At 41.6% G+C, this 16,329-nt stretch overlaps 1 protein-coding gene across 1 annotated transcript in view; it reads left to right on the top strand.

Annotated features, from left to right (window-relative positions):
* Nucleotides 1–16,329, top strand: part of LOC141139902 (solute carrier family 12 member 9-like) — a 289,342-nt gene that overhangs the window by 246,737 nt on the left and 26,276 nt on the right. The window contains exon 10 of the mRNA XM_073626475.1: nucleotides 4,516–4,708. Within this exon, the coding sequence (XP_073482576.1) occupies nucleotides 4,516–4,708 (193 nt within the window). The remainder of the gene's footprint in view (nucleotides 1–4,515; nucleotides 4,709–16,329) is intronic.

Consider the following 16,329-nt stretch of genomic DNA (forward strand, 5'->3'; position numbering starts at 1 on the left):
AGAGTGAAAAGAACAGATTTAAAGATGAGTCTTAATTATATAATCATGGGATTATTGCAAGCGCTGTTGGTGCTAAAATATGCAAATTAAGGTTTTATTATCAGACTCGGTGTGAAGTGCAGTATTATTACTTATTGCAAGAAAAATGCATGCTGTGGTCGGCTTCTCATTGGGACCATTGATGTACTTGAATCTAGTTTTGTATTTATCTCTTTCCAGAAATGTATGCAAAGCTTTTTTTCATATATATGTTTGAATTGTTTGCTGGAATCCTCCGTATATTCACTGCATTGATAGTATGTCATTATTTATATAAAATTTTAGCTGTTTGTACTCACTACAACCTCCCTGTCATTCACAGACCTATTCATCATTCTATGTCTTATTTTTTTATTCCCTGTGCTCTGTATGTTAATATTTACTGAAAAGCTAGTGTTTCCTGTACAGTAAAACTGTTTCATGAATCGCTTTTCTTTTTAAATGTTGGTGGGATTTAGTCTTCTCTTTGCATACCTATTGAGTTCCATGAGCTGCAGAGTGTAGCAGAAAGATGAGTCAAATTCTGAAATCCATATAAAAAGACAATCCAATCAGTCATATTTAAGTATAAAGAGATGCTAATCAAACACAGAAAATTCAGCACTATTTGGGATGTGCAATGAAGCAATGAATGTGATCTTAATTAAAATGTATTTTAAAGGTCCTTGGGGATGTAGCCTGCTCTAGGTTGGATACATTTAGTTTTTGGCTCTGTTGTATTCAGTTGAGCAGCAATCTGTTTTCTAGGTCTAGTCAGATCTATCACTAAAACTGGGGATTGATTGTTCTTGTTTGCCTCTGGAAGGGGCTTCTAGAATGAGAATAGGAAGATTAATCATTGGGCTATGAACATTTTCTGGGAGGAAGCACCCAGAAGGTGTGGCTAAGGAGAGGGTAAATGTTTTGGAGGGTCTGTTTATAGCTCTCTTCTCCTGGGGTCTCTGCCCCTGGGAGGCAGCCTGTGATACAGAAGCGTTGTTACTGTTGGACCTCAGCATGAGCTTGTCTGGGGGAGCCTAGATTAAGGAGAATTTGCTGTAGGATGCTACCTTGGGAAGCTGGGCTGAAGGAGGATCCCTTTCACAGAAGAGTGTTGCAGGGGAGCTGTCTCTGGGCATTGAGGGTAGAACCCTTTGCCTAAGGCTCCAGGTGTGCCTGTGCTTTGACAGTTGGACTCCACAGTTGCTACAGGGGCTGTGACTGCTCTTGCATACTCTCTGACTAGCTGGCTGTCCCCTTTACATACAGCAATATTCAATACTTGGGGATGCTACTGAGGGACTTTGTCCAAGAGTCTGTCCTCTGATGGCTGTGTGTGCTTTGGATTGTCCTGCACCCTCATTGCTCTGCCCACCTTTGTTCAAGTGCTGCAATAAATCTTCAAAAAGATACCACTATACTGAGCTTGAATTTTGTCAGTGTGCTCTAGAACTTGAACCTGGGACCTCTGCTGTGTCTGGGAATGACTCTTCTCACTGAGCTACCTGAGATGCTGGACAGCACCCTGCCTGATGCCTTAACTTCTTCTAAACCTTGAACTCTTTGCTCCTCCCATGAACTTCCTGATTTAAGCCATGTTACTGCACTTCCTGTTTGCCAGATTATGGTGCTCTCTGCAGCCAGTATCTCGTTCTCGTCTTCCCTGCTGCCATCCATATTTTGCTTCCACTCATTATCAGCCCTTGGCTTGTTTCTCGACTACGCTTCTGCCTGATCCCAACCTGAAACTACCTATTATTGACCCTTGGCTTGTTCCTCGACTACGTTTCTGTTTGATCCTTAGCTGCTTATCCGCTACTGGACCCTGGCTTGCTTACCTCCTGGCGGGGGGATCCTGAGGACCGCAACCAACACACAGCAAAATTCATCTCCACCTTCAGGAGCTCTGGTGAACACCGGTTAGTACTAAGAATCTGCACCTCAGGTGATCCCACGTCATCCGCTGGGGTGACTGCCTGTGTACCTATCCTGCTAGTCAGTGGTAGTCGAGCAACTGCTGTAGCAACTGGCCTTCGAGCCTAACCTCTGATCGTGACAGGCAGCCTCTCAGCAGGTGAGGAAGACCTGGGTTATTTCCAGAAGCCTCTCTGGGGGTGAGCACTACAGGGAGATTTGTCCCTTACTTTCGAGTCCTGAGGACCACGTGTCTCAATTGTAACATTCGCTACTATGCCAGATTCAATAATATCTCAAGATTTAAGATTTTCTCTCATTTTCAGTCCTAGTAACAATGGTCACGAGGGCAAACAGAATGAAAGAGGAGGGGGATTCTTAGGGAATTATTAGGTTCTTAAAGGACTCTAGTATTTCTGGGAATTTTGACGCACATAATATTTCACAAATGATGATGTGGTCCAAGATTAAGTAATTGTGATATTTTTTTTTTATATAATATATCACTATTGGAAGATGTGAACCAAACTACCTCTGTACTTAATACTTTATACCTGTAACTCCCGTTTTAAAAAAAAAACTTCAATAAAACAAGATTGAACTAAAATAGTCCTGTGGGAAAGGTCTAGGAACCTTTCTTAGACTTTAATTGCTGTCTTGGAAAGACTTCTGCTCAGTACCTGTCCCACATCAGTACAGGAAGTGATGGAGACCCCCCCCCCCCCCCCAAGGACACAAGCATAGAGGTAGAACAACCCATAACATGCTCTGATATTTACCCATGTTACCCAAAACTAAGCCGTAAGGGCACTGGACTCAAATTTCAATATCTACTGATCAGAAATTAGTAAAGACATTGATAAAAAGCCTCACAATGTATACAGATATCCTGGAAGAGATAGTTTATTCTTAACAAAACTGGAGTTCTATAAATGTATGCCAAAGATTTTATAATTCTATTTAATCACCGTTTTGTATCTAAGTTGGAGATACTGCACCTTTATTTCCTATCCCATTACTAGACAGCAATACAAATCCAAGTTTATTTTCTTTTTATTGACGCAAAATTGGAAAATGCCTTGCGTAAACAATATATCATATTTTTAACAAACTAGAGTTTTTCTTAAAAGTCTAATTTAAAGCAGAATGTGTTTTTTACTAATGGAATCTTTAATGTAACCGTTAAAATTTGCCTCTATTTTCTTTGTGCTGCTATAGTAGCTAATATAAAATTCAGTTCTCAACACCCACATAAAATGTGCCATCACCAATCATCCCCATTACATGTGTGTGTTTTTACTTGATTTAGACCTACCCAGCTGTATGTTAATGTAGCAACTGGCCTTCGAGCCTAACCTCTGATCGTGACAGGCACCCTCTGAGCTTGTGAGGAAGACCTGGGTTATTTCCCAGAAGCTTTCAGCCAATGATTTTTTATGTGAACCTGGTGATTGCTGTGACCAATCACAGCATATATTTGTGTGTGTAAATACAACACAGATCAGATTGTTTTTTCTCTATTTCACTTGCTGTTCAGAGCTGAAATCAGAAAGAAAAAACAGCCAGTCTGTAAGTGAGTAAAATCAGTACACATACATTTGTTATGCACACAGTTAACTCTTTAATTTCGCTCCTGGTCACCCCTGTCACCCAGCCAATGCCATTAGTACAGTGAAAGCATACAGTGTTATCACTGCTCACTGCAGAGTATCACTAGTGATGTCAGTTAAAGACAGATAGCATCCCTCCAAACCTGTGTCAGTCAGCGCCAGTCCCTGATTTCCCGTCCTACTATCACAGTCACACTATAAGTCGCTGATCACTGCCATTACTAGTATAGTATCTGTCGGGATTTGTATCCTGGTCAAGGTCAGAACTATACCAGTATCTCCCATAGTATAGTGTCCCCAAAAACACAGTCAGCCTTGATCACTGAGAGCACTTGCGACATGTAGCAAAATATATTTTGGCCTAAATTTATGAAGAAATTTGATTGTATTGGATATGTATTATAATATAAAGTAATTAATGTTGTTTTTTTCAAAATTTTTGGTCTTCTTTCATTTATATCATGGGTTCTCAACTCCTGTCCTCAGGACCCACTAACAGGCCAGGTTTGCAAGATAACTGAAATACATCACAGGTGATATCATTTGCTGCTCAGTGATTGCAGTATTCTAGTCTGCGTCTTCCCAAGGTAATACTTAAAATCTGGCCTGTTAGTGGGTCCTGAGGACTGGAGTTGAGAACCACTGATTTATATAGTAAAAAGTAAAAACCCAGTGGTGATCGCCACCAAAAGAAAGCTCTATTTTTGTGAAAACAATTATATAAATGTATTTTGTGCACAGTGTTGCATGACTGTGCAATTACCAGTTAAATTAACACAGTGCTGAATAGCAAAAAATGGTCTGGTCACAAAGTGGGTAAAACCTTCTGGAGGTCAAGTGGCTAACAAAATCTTACATCCAGCATTATCTAAAATGAACACATAGCAGACGGTACAATGTTTTACGCATATTACTGTAGAAAATGGTCTGTGTCCTAATAAATATATCCTTTTTTTTCTCTACACATATCCAGGCCAACATTTCGTTACTTTACTTGGTACACCTGTATCCTTGGAATTTTGGGATGTGTCACCATGATGTTCCTCATCCAACCAATTTACGCCTCTGCAAGCATAGTTTTCATGTTAATCCTACTCTTGTGCCTGCATTACTTGTCCCCAAGCCATAGCTGGGGCTTCATCACTCAGGCCCTCATCTTCCATCAGGTGAGTGGAATATACTGTCTTTAAACTGTAATTGTGTGTTTGTATGTATGTGCATATTAATGCATATTATTTTATATTACTAATAGCATTCTGAACACCATTTTATATTGCCAAAAGCATTCTGGAATAACCATAGACTGTTGACTATGCATTGTACTGCAAAATGCAGTATGGAATTAAAAGAAGAATGTATAGTGAGACACAGTATGAAATATAGAAGCATATAGATATAATTACCTTTTGTACCACCACCCCCTACCTTTAGAATGTAAGCTCTATGAGCAGGGCCCTCCTGTCCCTTCTGTATTGAACTGTACTGTAATTGTGCTGTCCCCCCTCTACATTGTAAAGCGCTGAGTAAACTGTTGGAGCTATATAAATTGTATATAGATAATGGAAGGAAGAGGGGGCAAACAGTGATGCTGAATAGTGAAGGAGGCGAGGGACATGGTACTGCTGAATACTGAAGGAAAATGGAGGGGAGGAACATGGTTCAGCTGAAGTCAAGTATGGAGGCAGGGAAAGACATGCTACTGCTAAATGGTTGAGAAAGATCTAGAGATGCTTAACAGTGAGGATATTTGTATATTCTTGTGATTATCTTATATAGACTATGGGAATATAGCTACCATTCAAGGAAGACTGACACATAATCACACACATAGGTTGGACTTGATGGACTTGTGTCTTTTTTCAACCTCACCTACTATGTAACTATGTAAGACGGCTGCATGCTTTTTTAGAAAGCAAACAAAGTTTATGTAGCCAGATCTAGGGTCTTTGTGGGAAGGAATAGAATCGGGGTATATAAAGGAGAATGGGTCATTGGACTATTGTCTGGTGTCTTTAATAAAGGGTTTGCTTATCTGATGCATCTTCCTGGAAATGAGTTTAGCCACCCTGTGTATTGAAGCGATAATTGAGTGGATGTTGAGAGCAGTGAAAAGGGAAAAGGTTTATGTGAGAGGAGGGGATTGATGTATAGCAGGGTGAAGTCATCTGTATTGTGGCCCAGGGTCTAAGAGTATGCATGCTTTCCAAGTCAGCATCTACAGTATACTGTATATTTAAAGATGGTATTAAAAATATACTACTGTACTGTATACTATCAAGGGCATTAGTTAGCCTTCTCTTGTTTTGCCAGCCTATTGTAAAAAAAGAGTATGCAGCACTCTTCTTTGCCTCCCAAAATTCAGCAATCTGTGCCAGAGCAGCACCTCACCAGGACTAAATGTGGTGTTGTTTGCTAAGCCCTGTGAACGTTTCAAATTGCAGAAATGTATAATTTACAGAGAAATTTCAGGGGCCTCCAGTAGCTTATCTAGAGACAGGGGAGCCCTCAGTACAGGGTCTTTTTACTGAATAGTCAAAGTGATTCTAAAGGCAGAAGTTTTTTTATCTTAATGCATTCTATGCATTAAGATAAAAAAAACCTACAAGTGATTGTAAGGTCTTGTTTTTTTTCCTATTAAAATTACAAACATGTTATGCTTGCCTGCTCTGTGTAGTGGTTTTGCACAGGGCAGCCTGGATCCTCCTCTTCTCGGGTCCCTGGCTGGAGCTCCTGAACCCTACCTCCTGTTGAGTGCCCCCACAGCAAGCAGCTTCCTATGGGGGCACCTAAGCTGAGCTGAAGCTCTGTGTCCATTCAGACACGGAACCGTAGTTCGGCCCATCTCGCTCTCTCTCTCCTGATTGGCTAACTGAATTGATTGATAGCAGTTTGAGCCAATGGCATCGCTGCTGCATCTCAGCCAATCAGGAGGGACAGCCTGAGGCACTCCTGAACATCACTGGATAGAGATGGGGCTCAGGTAAGTATTAGGGGGGCTGCTGCACATTGAAGGCTTTTTATGTTAATGCATAGACTGCATTAAGATAAAACAACCTTCTGCCTTTACAACCACTTTCAGTATGCAGCAGACCCCCTCAGCCCTACTAATGCCTACCTGAGCCCCATCTCTATCCAGCAATGGCAAGAGTGCCTCGGCTGTCCTGGTCGTCTCCCTTATTGGCTGAGACACAGCAGCAACGCCATTGGCTCCCGCTGTTGTCAATCAAAGTCAGTTAGCCAGTCAGGAGAGACAGGGGATGCGACCGAACGGTGGTTCCGTGTCTGAATGGACACACAGAGCTGTTGCTCGGCTCAGGTGCCCCCATAGCGAGCTTCTTTCTGTGGGGGCACTCGACAGGAAGGAGGGGCCAGGAGCGCCGGCAGGGGACCCTAGAAAAGGAGGATCTCCACAGAGCAAGTAAGTATAACACGTTTGCTATTTTTAAAGAAAAAAAACAAGACTTTAGTATTACTTAAATGATTTTTTTAAAGAGAATAGTGGGAAAGGGGTCACCTTTGTACTAGTGTGCAGATGAATTAGAGTATGGTGGTCACTACTGTGTACAGATGGCTCTTTTGTGGACCCTACCCAGTTAATTTTAGTAGGAGCCATATGACTTCTATACATGGGTGCAGTCCTGAATGCAGATGTCACCAACACTTAATCTGTTTTGATGATCTCAGAATATGGGTCCTTAACATTGTACTGTGGTACCTTGGATTACGAGCATAATTAGTTCCAGAAGAATGCCTATAATTCAAAGCACTCGTATATCAAAGCGAGTTTCCCCATAGGAAATAATGGAAACTCAAACAATCCGTTCCAGTGGCACTGCTAGTGTATGCAGTACCGCTTGTAACCAAAGGTGGGGGGCGCCGGAGACATTCGGAAACAGTCGGAGAGCACTCAGAGCCGCTGAGATACACTCGGAGAGGCTTGGAGACACTCTGGAGCAAAGACTTGAATCCTGCTTGTTTTGAAAGACAACGCTCACAAACCGAGTCAGGATTTTTTAAAAATAATAGCTCGTATTACAAAAAAGCTTACTCGCAATCCTAGGTATTACTGTATCTACATTGTGTCATTCCTATTGAAACAAAAAGGGTGAGGTTCACAAAATAGCCAACTGTACTGTATGATTACTATGCCCCGTGGAAGTCCCTGAAAAAATACACTGTGCTTACTCCTAAAGTGTACCCCACTTTTTGTGAAAAAAAAAAATGGGTGCTCAATGCAGATTAAAAGGATTTTTTTTATCAAAGTTTGTAGCAGATTCCTACTTTTTCTCTTTGTTTCACCAAGCCCTTTACATACTGATTCCTACTTGTGAACTTTCAGTGTTTTAAAAATCTGTAAGGTGAACTTACACAGGACACCCTCCTCACCCCCCCCCCCCCCACCCCCCGGTCCCACTGACCTGGCAATCCATCCACGTCAGGAGTCTGGGACTTAGAAATCCCCTCGGCATCCACGCATCTGCTTCCCAGCTGACAGGACAGGCTATTCTGTACACAGAATGTGTACAGAACGCCCCCAGAAGCATAATTTTTTGCTTGTGTGATTGGCTCACTGATTTTCCCAGAGGTCTACACTAAGATACAAGTCAGATTTTTGGCATCCCCTGCAACAAAAATTTCATTTTTGGTAAGATACTCCCAATAGGAAAAAAACGTTTAAAGGGATGCAGGCCCTGCAATTTTCCTTATTAGAGCCCTGATTCTGCAGAAGCTGGTTGATAATTATATAACCACTCCCATTAGACTCGCTCAGCACAGAGGAATAAACAGTGATTTCTTCAAAATAACAAAAGGTAGGACTCTGCAACAAAGTTTGTTAAAATCCTTGCAATGTACATAGATCACCCAGAGGGAAATGTTTTGTTTTTTTTCTCAACAAAAGTGAAGTTACCCTTTAAGTGGAAACCTCCATGGGGTTGTCGGTAGCTGGAATAAACTGATGGATTAATATGGGGTAATAGTATCACAGTGGGGAAAATTTTATAGTGAGAAGTCTGTTCTTAAAATCATACAGTCAAGACAGCAGACTGTCAGCGAAATCGCCAAAGAATTCCTCAAGTATTATAATGAAACTTTTTTGCATTTAAAAAGCCATCCTTTATTGCCGAATATAGCGAACATATAACCCTTTCATGACTAAGCCTATTTTTGAAATTTGGTGTTTACAAGTTAAAATCCGTATTTTTTGCTAGAAAATTACTTAGAACCCCCAAACATTATATATATTTTTTAACAGAGAATCTAGAGAATAAAATGGAGATTGTTGCAATATTTTATATCACACGGTATTTGTGCAGCGGTGCTTTAAACGCAAATTTTTGGAAAAGGGACACTTTCATGAATTTTAAAAAATCCAAACAGTAAAGTTACCCCAATTTTTTTGTATAATGTGAAAAATGATGTTACGCCGAGTAAATAGATACCAAACATGTCACGCTTTATAATTGCACGCACTCGTGGAATGGCGACAAACTATGGTAGCTATGAATTTCCATAGGTGACGCTTTAAATTTGTTTTACGGTTACCAGGTTAGAGTTACAGAGGAGGTCTAGGGCTAGAATTATTGCTCTCGCTCTGACGATCGTGGCGATACCTCACATGTGTGATTTGAACACCGTTTACATATGCGGGCGCGACTTCCGTATGCGTTTTCTTCGCTACGCGAGCTCGCGGGGACGGGGGCGCTTTAAAATTTTTTTTTTTTTTATTTTATTTATTTTTATACTTATAAATTGTGTTTAAAAAAAAATGTTTTTTTTTTACTTTTATTGCTGTCACAAGGAATGTAAACATCCCTTGTGACAGTAATAGGTGGTGACAGGTACTCTTTATGGAGGGATCGGGGGTCTAAAAGACCCCCGATCCCTCCTCTGCACTTCAAAGTATTCAGATCGCCGAAAACAGCGATTCTGAATACTGTGTATTTTTTTAAATTCGGCACCATTGGCAGCCGAGTAAACGGGAAGTGACGTCATGACGTCGCTTCCACGTTTACAATTAGAAGGCTGGAACGAAGCCACCCACAGCTTCGTTCCAGCCCGCCCCCAGCCGCTGGAGGCAGCCGATTGGACACCGGGCCTCCCGATCGCACGGGAGGCCCGGTAAGAGCGGCGGGAGGCGGCGGGAAGGGGGACGTCCCCTCCCGCTCCTCCGGTATAACAGCCGAGCGGCTTTTAGCCACATCGGTTGTTATATACGGGTAGCCGATCGCCGGCTCGAAACAACGGTACCGGGATGATGCCTGCAGCTGCGGGCATCATCCCGGTATAACCCCCGAAAGCCGAATACGCACATCTGCGTACGGTCGGCGGGAAGGGGATAATTAATGTATCACATAATATGAGCTATAATACAATGTATTTACTTGCACACTCAAGTATGGGTCCAGCAATAGAAATTGCAGTGAAATGTTGCGGGTTTGTGCAGTGTCTGCAGAATCCCATCAGGAATGATATCTTCTTCTTTCAGTGTGACTGATGGTTGAGGCTTACTGTATGTCCTGTACACACGATAGGATTTTCCGACAACAATGTTCGATGTGAGCTTTATGTCGAAAATTCCGACCGTGTATAGGCTCCATCGGACAGTTGTTTTCAGAATTTCCGACAAAAAAATTTGAGAGCTGGTTCTCAAATTTTCCGACAACAAAATCCGTTGTCGGAAATTCCGACCGTGTGTAGGCTAAATCGAACATTTTGTTGTCGGAATTTCTGACCACAAAAATTTGAGAGCTGGTTCTCAAATTTTCTGACAACAAAATCCGTTGTCAGAAATTCCAATCGTGTGTACACAATTCCGACGCACAAAATTCCACGCATGCTCGGAATCAAGCAGAAGAGCCGCGCTGGCTATTGAACTTCCTTTTTCTCGGCTCGTGGTACGTGTTGTACGTCACCGCGTTCTTAACGTTCGGAATTTCCGACAAGATTTGTGTGACCGTGTGTATGCAAGACAAGTTTGAGCCAACATCCGGAAATAAATCCACGGTTTTGTTGTCGGAAAATCCTATCGTGTGTACATAGCATTATTGTGCAGACACAATGGACACCACCTGTTCTATCTCCACAGTGAAATCACCCACATTAGACGCCAATGTAATACTATTACTGGGTTCACTTATCTTTCCATAGCTGCCTCTCTGTTTAATACAAAGCTTTTGACACATACCAGGGAGAATCCTGTTTTTTTACATAGCTTGTTAGCTGTCCATTTGTTCTATTATTCATTGTTCTATGTTTCCTTGTTAAGTGTTCTCAGTCAGTAAGTAATGCCCATCTAAGCCTTGACACAGAGAAGATGGAATAGAGAGCTTTCTAATGCAACAGTATCATTATTTTTAAATAATTGGAATTTAAAAAGGTTCTTTTTTTTTCACAAGAGGGAATATTAGAAACTATGTAAGAGAAAGCACTTATGTTAGATCTGGGGAGAAAATTCTTGAGCATATTACAGCCGGCTCACCCGTAACATTTCACACTTCATACACATTACAATATGTCTATACAATCTTCGTACAATCAACTTTAGATTTATCAAAACTATGTAATATGAGGACCTACCTATTCTGTCCAATCAATTTGTGTCCAATCAAGCAGGCCTTTGTACCTCGTAAATGTTGGTAGATCTAAAGCTTCATACACGCGATCGGATTTTCCGACGGGAATTGTGTGTTGACAGACTGTTGGCCTAAAATCCGACCATCAGACAATTGTTGTGGGATTTTCCGCGGACAAATGTTAGGTGGCAGGCTTATACATTTTCTGCGGACAGCGGTCTGTTGTCAGATTTTCCGATCGTGTGTACACAAGTCCGTCAGACAAAAGTCCAAAGTACAAACACGCATGCTTGGAATCAAACACAACATTAGCAGAAGGTGCCCAAAAGGTGGCGCTAAGGAGCTGAAAAACCACGTAATATGTCACTACATTTGTGTTTGGTGGCCGACAATTGTGTTCCGTTTTGTATGCAAGACAAGTTCCTGGCCAGGGCCCTTCGGACAAAAGTCTGAGGTTTTGTCTGCGGAAAATCCGATCGTGTGTACGAGGCTTAAAGGAGTATGTACAATCAGATTGTAACACGTGGTAAGCTTCAGTCATCCAATTCATGTCCTGTTCTCATCACAGCAATGAAATGTAAAGAAATACATCAGAATTGTACAACAGAATTAATTTTCATTGTTTAAGCATGACCAAATTTTTTCAATTAAAACCTAGGTGTTATGGTTGACATCTTAAAGCGGTATTACACTTAAGCCTGGGTTCACACTTGTGCGTTATCGGACACCGCATGTGATTCGCACAGGAATCGCACCGTATTCCTGTGCATATCACATGCGATGTCTGTAAGGTGCAATATGAGATACATTTTGTATGGCTCAAATTGTATCATATCCACACCAAAATAGTGCAGGGCCATTTTTTTTTCGCACCTGAATCCCATCTGATTGATCTTATTCTGGCAATCGTACTGCTTTTGTACTTACGTAAAACCTTTATCCCAAAAGGAAAAAAAATGTTGCTGTAAATGCTTAAAAAGTGTTAGCTGGAGTTCAGCTTTCATTTGTTAGTCAAGTCCGACTAAATCTGCTAGTGCATCTAACTCAACCCTGTTCCCAGATTGCTGCTGTCCAAAGGTGTCTCCATTGCTCCTCCTTCCAGAGTGGAGACAGCCTAAGACAGGAGGTTTGTTACTGGCCAGATCACCTGGTGAAAGTAAAGGAAAACGCTTAAGAAAAGAAAACTAATGCAGCTACTATATGTATGGATTGGTACGCTGCAATATATTACATTTTTGTTTTTTGGGTTTAATACTGCTTTAAATGTGGCTTCAGACATAATCTGTGACCATACATTATATATCTGATTCTACAATCTCCATCGGATCTATTATCAACATGTAGTGCAATGGCTATTTTGATACAAGTTGAACGGGTTGTCCTCATACTACAGTGTTATCTCCTTCAATAACATAAATGGTAAGTGTCCATAGTGGGAAAACAAATAATCCATTCATGGCTGCATCTGTCTAATGCTGTCATTCATACTAGCTTTGAATGTAGTGTCAGCTTAGCTACACCATGTTCACAGATGGCTAAACTATACAGACCACAGTAGAAGACTGGTTGGCCACTAACCTTTTTAAATGCGAATTATTGCATTGGAATTATTATCTGAATTAGTGGCCCACACCATTTAGTCATTCTGGAAAGTATCAAAAATTGTACAATAATTGACAAGCACTACAAAATTCAGTTTCTCGGAAATTTGAAGTTCTTTGTTTCAGTATCTCAAAGCAGAGCTTCAGCCCAGTTTAGAGTGGCTTGAAAAAGTATTCATACTCCCTGAATTTTTCCACATTTTGTTACAACCAAAAACGTAAATGTATTTTATTGGGATTTTATGTGATAGACCAACACAAAATGACACATAATTGTGAAGTTGAAGTAAAATGTGTGGCGTGTATTTGTTTTCAGCCCCTCTGAGTCAATACTTTGTAGAACCACTTTTTGCTGCAATTACAGCTGCAAGTCTTTTTGGGGATGTCTCTACCAGCTTTGCACATCTAGAGAGACATTTTTGCCCATTCTTCTTTGCAAAATAGCTCAAGCTCTGTCAGATTGGATGGAGAGTGTCTGTGAACAGCAATTTTCAAGTCTTGCCACAGATTCTCAATTGGATTCAGGTCTGGAATTTGACTGGGCCATTCTAACACATGAATATGCTTTGATCTAAACCATTCCATTGTAGCTCTGGCTGGATGTTTAGGGTCGTTGTCCTGCTGGAAGGTGAACCTCTGACTCAGTCTCAGGTCTTTTGCAAACTCTAATGCCGTGTACACATGATCGGACATTCCGACAACAAAATCCTGGATTTATTTCTGATGGATGTTGGCTCAAACTTGTCTTGCATACACACGGTCACACAAATGTTGTCGGAAATTCCCAACGTCAAGAACGCGGTGACGTACAACACGTACAATGAGCTGAGAAAAATGAAGTTCAATAGCCAGTGCGGTTCTTCTGCTTGATTCCGAGCATGCGTGGAATTTTGTGCGTCGGAACTGTGTACACACGATCGGAATTTCCGACAACGGATTTTGTTGCTGAAAAATTTGAGAACCAAATTTTTGTTGTAGGAAATTCCGACAAAAAATGTCCAATGGAGCCTACACACGGTTGGAATTTCCGACAACAAGCTCCCATCGAACATTTGTTGTCGGAAATTCCAATCGTGTGTACGCGGCATAACAGGTTTTCTTCTAAGATTGTCTGTCTGTATTTGGCTCCATCCATCTTCCCATCAACTCTGACCAGTTTCCCTGTCCCTGCTAAACAAAAGCATCCTTATATCATGATGCTGCCACCACCATGTTTCACGGTGGGGATGGTGTATTCATGGTTATGTGCAGTGTTAGTTTTTAGGCCAAAAAGTTCAATTTTGGTCTCATCTGACCAGAATACCTTCTTCCACATGTTAATGTGTCCCCCACCTGGCTTCTCGCAAACTACAAATGGGACTTCTTAAGGCTTTCTTTGAACAATGGCTTTCTTCTTGCCGCACTTCCTTAAAGGCCAGATTTGTGGAGTGCATGACTAATAGTTGTCCTGTGGACAGATTCTCTCACCTGAGCTGTGGATCTCTGCAGCTCCTCCAGAGTTATCATGGGCCTCTTGGCTGCTTCTTTGATTAATGCTCTCCTTGCCCGGCCTGTCAGTTTAGGTGGACGGCCATATCTTGATAGGTTTGCAGTTGTGCCATACTTTTTCCATTTTCAGATGATGGATTGAACAGTGCTCTGTGAGATGTTCAAAGCTTGGGATATTTTTTATAACCTAACCCTGCTTTAAACTTCTCCACAACTTTATCCCTGACCTGTCTGGTGTGTTCCTTGACCTTCATGGTGCTGTTTGCTCATTATAGTTCGCTAACAAACCTCTGAGGGCTTTGCAGAACAGCTGTATTTATCCTGAGATTAAATAACACACAGATGGACTCTATTTACTAATTAGGAGACTTCTGAAGGCAATTGGTCCCACTAGATTTTAGTTAGGGGTATCAGAGTAAAGGGGGCTGAATACAAATGCACACCACACTTTTCTGGTATTTATTTGTAAAAAATAAAACCATTTATCATTTTTCTTTCCACTTTAGAATTATTTGCCACTTTCTATGGGTCTGTCACATGAAAAAACCCAATAAAATACATTTACGTTTTTGGTTGTAACATGACAAAATGTGGAACATTCCAAAGGGTGTGAATACTTTTTCAAGATACTGTGTGTATTCATTAGTGTAGCACACCCCCTTAAGGGCTGCAGATGAACTGGGATGCCCCCCACCCTGCACGGCCAGGCACACCGAATTTTCACAGGCACTTCGTAGTCAGATAACAGTCCGTGACTTTGTTTTTTTGTTTTTTTTTTATTGAGGGTAATAACTTGGATAGGGATGGGCAGTTATGGGATGCCCACTTGACTTCAACAATTTCAGGGACAACTTTCTACAAACAGTCTCTTTATACAGCTCCACTTCTTCCTCCAGCACACACTTGCTTGCAGAACCCAGCTGAATCACTGTGTTAAGATCTGACACTCAGTCAGATTAAAGGCAATAGCCCATTACAGGCAGAAACCTGAGGCCCCTTGGTTGTGTAGCAAAGTATCACAGTGTCCAGCTTTTACTCATCCTCCTGTATTAACAGCCCCACCTCTTCAGGCACTGCCAACCCATCTGGCTGCAGCTGTCCCTCTTACTAGCCCTTCAGGCTAACTTCACCACAGTCCTCCAGACTGATACTCAGCAGCCCACCCAGCTGACTCTCAGGAGATCTCCCAGTAATGCTGACCTGTTCCTGCTGACCTCTCTCCTTGCTCCTGTGCCTCCAGGAAGGGCTTCCTTCGTGTGTTTTAGAAAGAATCTTCCAGCACCCACAACAAGCTCCTCCTAACCTCCACCCACTATGTCTAGAACATTCTCCAATATCCCAGAAAACAGGGGGAGGCACCAAGGAGGCTGCTAGGATGAGTCATCCAGCCCTGAGTCACTAAACCCTGACCCAGATTTACAGCTCAGGCTTAGCCCTGAACTTAAAAAAATTTTCATACACTAACCATTCTACATTAACAAATCTACTCTACACATAGCACACACTAGAAGGTGCTACACTAGTATAATTGTTAGAAACATATCTTCTTTATCTTTCCACAGTTGACTGCACAGCAGGTTTCACACCAGTTAAGGTGATCGTGTTCAATCATTGTCCAGCACACAGGCAGGTGACATCAGGAAGCTGTGTCAGATGCAGTGTCCTTTGCTTACTGTGCAATACAATAGAAGTGAGTAAGTCACAAGTGTGCTTCACAAGGCTTGAGAGATTTTCTGGCAGTCACAGGTCTAAAAAAAATTTGTAATAAGGAGAGCCGGCAAAACTGTAATCCTTGAAGTGTAGTTTATTGGTACAACAGAGTGACAATAAAACAATAAACTGACGCGTTTCGGCAATAGCCTTAGCCTTCGGCAATAGCCCTATTGTCACTCTGTTGTACCAATAAACGACACTTCAAGGATTACAATTTTGCCGGCTCTTCTTATTACTGTTGCATTGGAGTGTGTTGGGACACATCGAGCCTTGGCACCTGTGAGTGGACCTGGTGTATGGATTGAGTTGTCCCTGCAGAGAGCGCTATTTTCTTCTTTTCTAAAAAAAATTGCATTTAAATAAATCAAAAAGGATATGGGAGCACTGCTTGCTTACTGTAAATGCCACTTT

This window comes from Aquarana catesbeiana, linkage group LG04 (genome assembly GCF_042186555.1).
Source record: "Aquarana catesbeiana isolate 2022-GZ linkage group LG04, ASM4218655v1, whole genome shotgun sequence".
Taxonomy (NCBI): Eukaryota; Metazoa; Chordata; class Amphibia; order Anura; family Ranidae; genus Aquarana; species Aquarana catesbeiana.